Source organism: Nannospalax galili, unplaced genomic scaffold (genome assembly GCF_000622305.1).
Source record: "Nannospalax galili isolate Female #2095 unplaced genomic scaffold, S.galili_v1.0 scaffold713, whole genome shotgun sequence".
Lineage (NCBI taxonomy): Eukaryota > Metazoa > Chordata > Mammalia > Rodentia > Spalacidae > Nannospalax > Nannospalax galili.
In genome coordinates this window covers 601,412-612,581 of record NW_008333780.1, presented here as the reverse complement: position 1 = coordinate 612,581, position 11,170 = coordinate 601,412, and the positions used below count along the sequence as shown (strand labels likewise).

Sequence of the window (11,170 nt, the reverse complement as noted above, 5' to 3'; positions counted from 1 at the left end):
TGGGGGTGGGAGGCAAGTGGATCTCTGTGAGACTGAGGCCATCCTGGTCTACACAGTGAGTTCCAGGCCAGCTAGGGCTGCAGGGAGACCTTGTCTCAAAAAGATAAAATAATTTTTTGAACAGATTTATTTTAAATTGTATGTGCATGAGAGTGCTGGTGTCCAGGCCAGACGTTGGATGCCCTGCAACTGGAGTTACAGATGATTATAAGCTGCCTGACTTGGGTGCTGGGACTGGAACTCAAGTCCTCTGCAAGGGCAGCACACCCCCTTAACCACTGAGCCATTCCGCCAGCCCCAGAACACAGCATTTTTATTTTTTTTTCTTTTACCTTTTTTGAGGCAGGGTCTCAGTATGTAGCCCCAGCTGGCCTGGAATGCACAGAGATCTGCCTGCCTCTGCTTCCCCAATGCTGGGACTAAAGGTGTGCAGCACCATACCTGGCCCTACTTTGTGCATTTTTTAAGCATATACAGCAAAAATCTAGCACTGTTTTTTAGGCTACAACCCTGTAACTAGTCCACTGTTGGCCTCCACACATCTGCTGACTCCACTATTACTGGAGTGACATCTTTCAGATCCTTAGTAGCTTTCAGACTCAGAGATAGTTTTTAGATTTAAAAAAATTATTTATTGCCAGGCATGGTGGTGCACGCCTGTAGTCCCAGCACTTGGGAGGCAGAGGCAGGCAGATATCTGTGAGTTCAAGGCCAGCCTGGTCTACATAGTGAGTTCCAGGCCAGCTGGGGCTGCAGGGAGACCCTGTTTCAAAAATACATACATATATATATATATATATACACACACACACATTTTTTTTTCACTTTATGTGTGTGTTTTGCCTGCATGTAAATACACCTATACTTGCAATGCCGACAGAGGCCAGAAGAGAGCATTGGATCCCTTGAAACCTAGAGTTTCAGTTGTTAGCCACCATGTGGGTGCTTGTAACTGAACCTAGGTCCTCTGGAAGAGCATCCAGTGTTTTAACTGCTGATTCATCTCTCTAGCAGGCCTTCCCCCCTCCTTTAAATATTTTTTATTTATTTTTTATATCTTTAGGTGTATGAGTGCTGGTCTTGTTGTTTTTAACGCTCTCTCCTTCCATAATGTGGGTCCTGGGGACTAAATTTAGGTCATCAGTCTTGGCAGCAAGTGCCTTTACCTACTGAGCCATCTTGCCAGTGATCATAGTACTTCAATAAAAACTTCAAACCCTGCATTTTATAAACAGTATTTAGCTTAAAATTGTGGAGACACAAGTCTTTTTTGGCTTTCTATGTTTTAAAGACAGGGTCTCTAATAAAATTTACTATCTTAATCATATTTAAATGTACAGAAGTTTTTTTTGGCTTTCTGTGTTTTAGAGACAGGGTCTCTATAGTCCAGTCTGGCCTAGATTTAAGGCAATCCTCCTGTCTCAGCCTATAAAACTCTGGGATTACAGGAGCATTAGCTCTGGCACAGTATGTGGTCACTGTTGTGCAACTAAGCTCCAGCACTTGGTCTTTTGAACTTGAAAGTCTATTCACTTAACAGTTCTTCTTAACTCCTTTACCCTTGCCCCTGGCAAACCCAAGTGTACTGAGGATTGCCATGGTGCCATGCTAAATTGATACAATATTTATCTTTTTGTGACTGGGTGATTTCACTTAGCATAGTGTCTTCAGTTCATCCATGATAGTCACAAACTTTTTCAATTTCATAAAAGAAAAATGCAATTTATTTCTAAACTTTTACATTCCCATCAACAGTGCATAAGGGTTCCAATTTTCCTGCAACTTTGACATTTATTTTTTTAATAGCGGTGATCCTAATGGGTGTGAGGTAGTATCTCAGTGTGATTCTGTTTTCAATAGACTTTTTAGAGTATCTGGTTCACAGCAAACTTGAGACAATACAGAGATTTCCTATATACAGATATCAGCCCTTACACATGAACAGCCTCAACATGTCTACCAGAAAAGCACATAACTGCTGAACCTATTCTGGGCATCTTCACCCTAAGTCCACAGCTTACATGAGGGTTCACTCTTGTTGCATATTTTACATATTTGGACAAATGGCAAGTGACGCACATTCAATGTTAAGAGTATCATACAGAGTAGTTCTATGACCAAAGTTCTCTGTGCTTTAACTATTCACCCTGACACCTGAACTCTTTTTTCCTTTTGGTCTTTCTGAGACAGGGTCTCTCTGTAACCCCAGTTGGCCTGGAACTTGCTACGTAGACCAAGCTGGCCTCGAACTCACAGAGATCCACCTGTCTCTGCCTCCCAAATGCTGGGATTAAAGGCCTGCGCCACCACACCCTGTGACACCTGAACTTTTAAAACTGTGGTGCTGAGAACTTGTGGACCCCAGGAACTTGGCACTCTACCACTGAGCCACACTGCCAGTCTCTAATCCCTTATTGTCTCCAGTTACTCCTTTTGAGAATACTAGCCAGTATCATACACCTGGAATCAAGAGCGTAACCCTTTGGATAGGCTTCGTTCACTTGGCAATATTCCTCTACATCTTTTTGTGGCTCGCTAACACATTCTTTTTAGCACTGGTATTAGTCTACTGTCTGGATGTATCAGTTTATCCTCTCACCTATTGAAGGACATCTTGATTGCTTCTAAGTTTGGGGCAATCTTCCTGTCTCAGCCTTATAAATTATAAATAAGGTTGCTATGAACATCCATGTACTGGTTTTTCTATGAGCATATTTCCAATTCTCTTGGGGAAATATCAAGGAGCAAGATTCACAAAGTATACTGTATGTTTAGTTAACACAAGATACTGCTACGCTATTGTTCAGAGTGGCTATACCATCTTGTTTCCACAGCAGTGATAACACACCCCACTAGCATTTGGTGTTGTCAATGTTGTCTAGACACTCTAGTAGTGTTCCAACAGTATAGTTTGTTTCTGCATTTCCCTCCTGACATGTTACATGGATCATTTCAAGCACCTACTTTCCATTTACGTATCTTCTTTGGTGACACATCTATCAAGGCCTTGCGCCTATTTCTTTTTAATAATTATTATATCTTAAGATATTTATTGTATGAGAGAAGGCTCGAGCATGCCGCAGCGTGTGTAGTGTGTGTGTGGAGGTCAGAGGACAACTTATAGGAGTCAGTTCTCTCCTTCCACCATGTGGCTGGATCCTGGGTGATGATCAGGTTCAGTTGGTCAGGCTCAGTGGCCAGTGCCCTTACTGAGCCATCTTGCTGATCCTCATTTGTTTTTATGTTGAGTTTAGAGTTCCTGAGGTTTTGATGTATACTTCCTACATGACTAGTAATGCTAGTATCTCTTCCTATGCTTGTTAGCCTATAGGGTTTATTTTAAGCACACCAAAAGCTGCTTTTAAGACATTTTAAAAACAAACTTGATGCCTTTTAAAACTTCTCTCTGCACTTGGGAAAGCCCCTCTCCTATATCAACATGAGAAGACAGCTGGCTATACTCACAAACCTTCACAAGGCAAGCCTTCCTTCTAGGGCAGCTAACTGCAAAACTGGGAAGAGCAAAGGTTGGTGACAGATATAATGGTCCAGTCACCAGAGGAAAATGACAAGCTCGCCCCCTGGCTACACGTATGGAGACAACAAGAAAAAAAAGTCAACGTTCTTCAAAGACAAGGCACAATGACTATGAAGAACACATTCTATGCTGCCCAGAATTGGGAGAAAGCACTAACATTACAAATGAAAAACCAACTGAAAAGAGTTTATTCACAGGGACAACTTAAAAAGTTCAGACCCTCCAGGCATGGTGGCATATGCTTGTAATCCCAGCACTGGGGAGGCTGAGGCAGTACTTTGAGGTCAGTCTAGGCATCACAAAACCCTGTTAAAGAAAGGGTTTCGTTCCAGCGGACAAACTTGGTGCTACCAAGTCCCATAACCCCTGCTTACACACTACTAGCTGGTGTGGCTTTGGGAATCATCTGTTCCCTTGTCATGAGGAGCAAAATCAGGTGAATGCCTGAGGAGGCTCATTTTTGACTCTGAGGAGGGCAGGCTTAGGTTTCCTCTTCTCTGGCAATCCTATAGCGTAAGTACCTTCAACCTTCAGGACGCACTCAGCTTGCTCTTGAGCCCTATGAATCCGCTAAACAGTCTAACTGGAAAGGCAAAAGGCAAGCCCACACCATGGTTATGTAAGCCAGAGGGTGGCAGTCGTGACTGTTCTTAGCTTCTTAAGACCTCTATTATGTAAATTAAGATACTTTCTTATTTTCAAGCCCTTCCAAAGTAAAGGCTGCTCCTTTCAGGCCTGTGGCTATTTTTTCCAATTCTATTTGTGTTCCCCAAACCCAAAAGTTTATGGCTCTATAATTTATTCCTATTTTTCAGAGGTTCAGGAGTTTAAAAAGACCCTATAAATATGGGTGTCCTCCCAGAATACACCAAAGGATTCTTTACTGAAATATACCCTTCGACCACTCCCAGCAGGCAACACTCTGGAGCAGATGGCGCTGTATTACCCAAGATAGCAAGTCCAAGGTCTTCCTGCTCTGGCAGGCTGATCTACAAAGGGCTCATCTGATCTCAGAAAGGAGGAGCCAGTGTCAAGCTGTCTGTTGCCTGGAGGGACGGTGGGACACACCACCTTACCCAAAGGTTATGGGTTGGACATTTTTCTGCTGTTCTTTGTGCAGTTCCCGGGCCCGATTTTTTAGCATCTCAGCCTTGGCTTCATCCTTACCAACACCATCCCCAAGTTTATACATGCGGCTGGCATTGGCACAGGCCCAGACATGGCCCAGGTCACAGGCTTTCATTGAGTATTTACATGCCTGGTCCATGTCCTTGGGAAAGCCAGGGGCGCCCTGCAGAAACATGGCACTGAGGTTGAAGCAGCTGGCTGCATAGCTGCCATCACAAGCCCTGGTGTAATAGTCCCTGGCCTTCCCCAGGTCAGGCTGGCCATCCTCATTGACCTGTCCATCATGTGCCAGGAGCCCCACATTGTGACATGCTTCCACAGACTTCTTTCCGGGCTTCTCACAGGCCATCAGAAAGCAGGCAGAGGCAGCTTTCAGGTCCTGAGCCAGTCCGCCTGCAAGGACAGAAGACAAAGAAAGAGGTAAACCCAAGGGCTGGGGACATAGCTGAGGAATAGAGCTGTCTAATATGTGTGAGGCCTTGGTTCAATCCTCAGTACTACCCCCCAAAAGAACGCAAACCCCAGTGAGGGTAGAACCTACTTGTCTCAGGACAACTCCTGGTCAAAGGTCTATGAGCTAAGATATCACAAGAGAAAGGTAGCAGGGAATGCTTACATTTTTTAAGCCATAGAATCTTTTTAAGTTAATTTTTTTTTTAATCTTTTTTTTTTTTTTTTTGGTCTTTTTGAGACAGGGTCTCCCTGTAGCCCCAGCTGTCCTGGAACTCACTCTGTAGACCAGGCTGGCCTTGAACTCATAGAGATCCACCTGCCTCTGCCTCCTGAGTGCTGGGATTAAAGGCATGCGCTACCACACCCAGCAAATTTTTAAAAAAATTTATGTGTATGTGTTTTGCCTGCAAATGTACCACATGTGTACAATGCCTATGGAGGCCAGAAGAGGGTGTTAGATCACCTGGAACTAGAGTTACAGACAGTTATTGGCTGCCATGTGGGTGCTGGGAACCAAACCTGGGTCCTCTGCAAGTGTAGCCAGTGTTCTTAACCACTAAACCATCTCTCCAGCCGTGGAATCTTTAGTTCAAGTGCTATCTTATAGGGAAGCCCAGACATATAAAGTTAAAACTTGGACCACTAGAGTCTACCCCATGAGGTTACAGTAAGAACACAGCTTTTACGCTGGACATGGTGGCACATGCCTTTGATCCCAGCACTCAGGAGGCTGAGGCAGGCAGATCTCTGTGACTTCAAGACCAGCCTGGTCTACATAGCAAGCTCCAGGCTAGCTGGGGCAACAGGGGGACCCTGTCTCAAAAATATTGCCCCCAAAAGGAACATAGCTTTTTTCTTTTTAAACTTAAAAAAAAATTTTATTTATTAATTTTATTTTATGTGTATGCATATATTGCCTGCATGGGTCAGAAGAGGCTGTTGGATCCCCTGGAACTGGAGGTTCGGACAGTTGTTAGCTGCCATGTGGGTGCTGGGATTTGAACCTGGGTCTTCTGCAAGAACAGCCAGTATTCTTAACTGCTGAGCCACCTCTCCAGCCCCAGGAACATAGCTTTTTAAAAAGATTTTATTTGGGGGGACTGGAGAGATGGCTTAGCAGTTAAGAGCACTGGCTGCTCATGAAGAAGACCCAGGTTTGCTTCCCAGCACTCACAGGGTGGCTAATAACCATCTGTAACTCCAGTTCCAGGAGATCCAGCACCCTCTTCTGGCCTCTATGGGCCTTGCACTACATAGGTACATTTACATACATGCAGGCAAAACACTCATGCACAAAATAAAAATAAATTTAAAAATTTTAATACTTTTTATTGAATTTTTTCAATTTTCATACAATATAATTTGATGGTATTTAGATCCCCTCCCCTATTCATACCTCCTACTGCCTGCCACCCAATTGAATGTACTGTCTTTTATATGTAAGGCCTCTAGAGTCTAATCTGTGTCCTCAAATGTCCTTCAATGTGGGGAATTTTTTTTTTTTTTTTGTCTTTTTGAGACAGGGTCTCCCTATAGCCCCAGATGACCTAGAACTCATTATAGACCAGGTTGGCCCTGAACTCAGAGATCCACCTGCCTCTGCCTCCCAAGTGCTGGGATTAAAGGTGTGCGCCACCACGCCCAGCCAGGGAAAGTTTTTTTTAAGATTTTATTTTTGGAGCTAGAAAGATGGCCTAGCGGTTACAAGGACTGGCTGCTCCTGTAGAATCAGTTCCCACCACATACATGGTGGCTAACAACCATCTGTAACTCCAGTTCTATATCTGTAGCCCTCTTTTGACCTCTGTGGACACTGCACAACATGGGTGCACTTGACCTATATACAGGTAATATATGCATAAAATAAAAAATATTTTTAAAGACTATTTTTGTTTTATGCTTATAAGTATTTTGCCTGCATGTATATAAGTGCACCATTTTGTGCCTGGTGCCCACAGAGGCCAGAAGAGGGTGTTGGATCACTTGGAAATGGAGTTAAGAATGGGTGTTAGCTGCCATGTGAGTGCTGGGAACTGAACCTAGGTTCTCTGGAAGAGCAATAAATACTCTTAACAGTTACGCCATCTCTCCAGTCCCAGAACATAGCATTTTTACAATAAGCACTTAAGGGAGCGATGGCTCAGCGGTTAAGAGTGCTTCCTGTTCTTGCAGAGGATGTGGGCTGGGTTCCCAGCACCCTCATGGCAGCTCTCAAATACATATAACTTGAGTTCTAGGGAATCCAACACCCTCTTCTGACCGCCATGTACTCCTGCACACATGTGGTACATATAAACACAAACACATAAATAGAAAATAAAGCATTTTTTAAACAAGCACTTAATGTTTCTTCATTTAAATGTACAGTTGGATCTACATATTTATGAGTTCTGCATGTGCAGATTCAATTAGTTACAAACACTCTGAAACATATTTAAACCAGACATCATCTGCAAATTTAACTGACTTTGAAATGAAAACACTCAGAAAAAAATGTGGGGGCTGGAGAGATGGTTCAGTGGTTAAGAGCAATGGCTGCTCTTGCAGAAGACCCAAGTTCAGTTCCCAGCATTCACAGAGAGGCTCACAACCCCCTATAACTCCAGTTCCAGGGGAACCCAATACCCTTTTCAGTCCTCTGTTGGGCACTGCACATACATGCAAGCAGGCAAAACACTCATACACTTAAATTTTTTTTTTTTTTTGGTCTTTTTGAGACAGGGTCTCCCTGTAGCCCCAGCTGTCCTGGAACTCACTATGTAGACCAGGCTGGCCTTGAACTCACAGAGATCCGCCTGCCTCTGCCTCTCAAGTGCTGGGATTAAAGGCGCCACCACACCCGGCACACATAAAATTTTTTAAGGAGTAAAAAAATGTGTCTATATTAAACATGAATGAACTTTTTTCCTTGTTATTATTCCCAGAACAGTGCATGCTATAAAAACTATTTACATTAGCATTTACACTGTATTAGCCAACCTAATCTAGAAATGATTTAAAGATCCTAGAACCAATCTTCCATGGACACCAAGGGTAGACTCTATAGTGAATGTCTGTAATTTAGACCAGCATGGTGATACCTGGCTGTAATGCCATCACCTGGGAGATAGAGGCACAGGGAATCAGGAGTTCACAATAATCCTTGAGGACTAGAGAGAGACCTTAGCAGTTAAGAGAGCTTGCTGCTTTTCCAGAGGAACACAGTACAGCTTCCAGCACCCATGTTGGGTGACTCACAACTGTTTGCAACTTCAGCTCCAGGGGATTCAAGACCCTCTTCTAGATGCTTTAGGCTGCACTCACATGTACACATATCCACATATAGAAACACACATGTATACATAATTTAAAAAAATCACCACCCTTGGCTGTATACCTAGTTTGAGGCCAGCCTGTGCTACATGGTACCTTGTCAACACTCCCTTGAACAACAAAATTATGTCTATTATTTACCAAGTAATACACTGAGTCCTGGGGGACAGTAACTGCCCTGCCCTTGTGGGTCTTACAAGACATATTAACAACCATACAAATAAATGTATGCTCGTATGTGTGACAAGGGTATGGAGGTACCATCAGAATGTATCAAGACCCTGACCTAGGCTGGGGGTGAGGTTAAGGAAAGCTCCCTTAAGACATGATACTAAGGGGCTAGAGAGATGGCTCAGCAGTTAAGAGCACAAGCTGTTCTTGCAGAGGACCCAGGTTCAAATCCCAGTACCCACATGGCAGCTAACAACCATCCTTAACTCCAGTTCCAGGGGATCCAACACCATACAGTGTCACGGACACTGTATGACATGGATGTACTTACATACATGCAGGGAATATACTCATATACAAAAAATAAAAATAAATATTTTTAAAAAAAAGTCATGATATTGGAACAGGGTATGGTGGTTCCTGCCTATAATCCTAGTACTGGGGAGGCAGAGGCAGGAGAATCAAGAGTTCAAGACCAGCCTAAGCTATAGCATGAGCTTCTGTCTTAAAAAAAGAAAAAACAATGGTACTTTGTTTTTTCATTGCAAAATTGAAAATCTCTCTGCATCATTACTTATTTTCAGAAATATAAACATATTCAGCATTTACAAAAATTTCTTAAGAAGTACAAATTTAATATTTTTTTTAAGATTCACTTTATTTGTGTGTGTATATGTGTGTGCTTGTGGGTGCCTGCAGAGACTAGAAGAGGATATCCCTGGAGCTAGAGTTACAGGTAGTTGTGAACCTCCTGAAATAGGTGCTGGGAACTGCAGACCTCTGGAAGAACAGCCAGTTGCACCACCACGCCTGGCTTCTTTATTTATTTTTTGATAACCCTCTAAGTCATTAAATTAGTGCTGCTTGCATGTACATGACTGTGGGGCCATCCACAGGGGCATGCTCCAGAACACTGACTCCCTTTCCCAGTAGTCATCAACAGCCAACAGATCCTTAGGTAGACATGGAGCCTCCTAAGCCCTTCCCTCACACAGGCTGGAATGTTGACTGACTCAATCTTGTGACGGTCTTGCGCAGGTAACCATAACTGCTGTGAGCACTATCAGTCTTTAAAAAAGCAATCATTAAGGGGCCAGAGAGTTGGCTCAGTGGTAAAGAGCACTGGCTGCTCTTGCAGAGGACCTGGGTTCAGTTCCCAGCACATAGTGGTTAATAATTAATTGCCCTGACTCCAGTTCCAGGGGACCTGATGCCCTCTTCTGACCTCCACAGGCATTGCCCGACATGGGTGCACCTACCTACATGCAGGCAAAACACATAAAATAAAAATAATGAAATAGCTCTCTCCTACCCACAGGCCTCTCTTGGGGGTAAGTCCATTGGGCCCTCCGTGCCTTGACTCCCCCAGCCTCATTCACCCTCCCATCTCCCCCGCCATTCTCACCTCCTAGTTTGGGTCCTCTCCCATTTCTTGTCTTGGGGTCCCAGACACCTGGGGAGCCAATACTGCTTCCTGATCCTTTTCATCCAGACCAACGTAGTGCCTTCTCTGGGCCCCAGGAGCACTGCTTCTGGGCCTGGCCCTGCCCTCACCTCCCTTTGCTTCCCTGGGCCTACAGGACCCGCGGCAGGCCTCCTACCCGCAGGCAGGCCTCTCTCCAGGCTAAATCCATAGCACCCTCCTCACCTTGAGTTCCCCAGCCTCATTCACCCTCCCATCTCCCCAGCTGTTCTCTCCTCCTAGTTTGAGCCCTGCCCCATTCCTTACCTTGGGGCCCCAGACACCTGGGGAACCAATACTGCTTCCTGACCCCTTTTATCCAAACCAACTTAGTGCCTTCTCTGGGCCCCAGGAGCACAGCTTCTGGACCTGGCCCGCCATCACCTCCCTCTGCTTCCCTGGGCCATCACCACCTGCCATCCTCTTTCTGGAACTTGGGAGCTGACCTTTCCTCTTCTTGATCCTTTGCATCCAGACCAACCCAGCTCCTCAGTGCAGTCCCCAGGAGGCCTTGGGGCCTCTTCCCGCCCCATCTGCCTTTGCATCTCTTGGTGGCACAGCCACCAGCTGCCCTAGACCAGCATCTTTCCTGGGGCAGGCTCCCAGGCCAGTCCAACCCCCACATTCCTGAGGCCAAAATCATTCCTGGAGGGATCCAGACCTTAGGAGAAAGCCTGAAAACATCTGACCTTCACCTGAATTGGACCTCACTTAGAGCACCCAGGCTAGTCCAAGTCCCAAATTCCTGAGGTCAAAATCTTTCCTGAAGGAATCCAGACCTTAGGAGAAAGACTGACAGCATCTGATCCTCATCTGAATTGGGCCTCTGTGGGAAATCCTGAAGACAAAAGCAATCTGGCCACTCCATTATAAAATCAAAAGAGAGAACCAGAAGCTTCGATGAACCAGCTTTTCATGCCCAAAAAGTAAACCACAAAGACACATAAAGATCCCAAAAATAGGCAGACCTAAACTTGAAGGCCTGAGTCTCACACAAGAATCAGAAACTATAAAAGAAATCCACATGTCAAAACCACAGTGAAAAAATAGTAACATGAAATTCCCAAATAATATATCCCCACCAAGAACCAACAGTGCTGTAGAGA

The 11,170-nt window shown here is 44.5% G+C and overlaps 1 protein-coding gene across 2 annotated transcripts in view; it reads right to left on the bottom strand.

Moving 5' to 3' along the window:
* Positions 1-1,706: 1,706 nt before the first annotated feature.
* Positions 1,707-11,170, bottom strand: part of LOC103730245 (cytochrome c oxidase assembly factor 7) — a 38,545-nt gene continuing 29,081 nt past the window's right edge. For both annotated transcript variants that reach the window (XM_008828426.3, XM_029561264.1), the window contains exon 3: positions 1,707-5,059. In XM_008828426.3, coding sequence (XP_008826648.1) covers positions 4,611-5,059 — 449 coding nt within the window. In that variant the 3' untranslated portion in view covers positions 1,707-4,610. The remainder of the gene's footprint in view (positions 5,060-11,170) is intronic.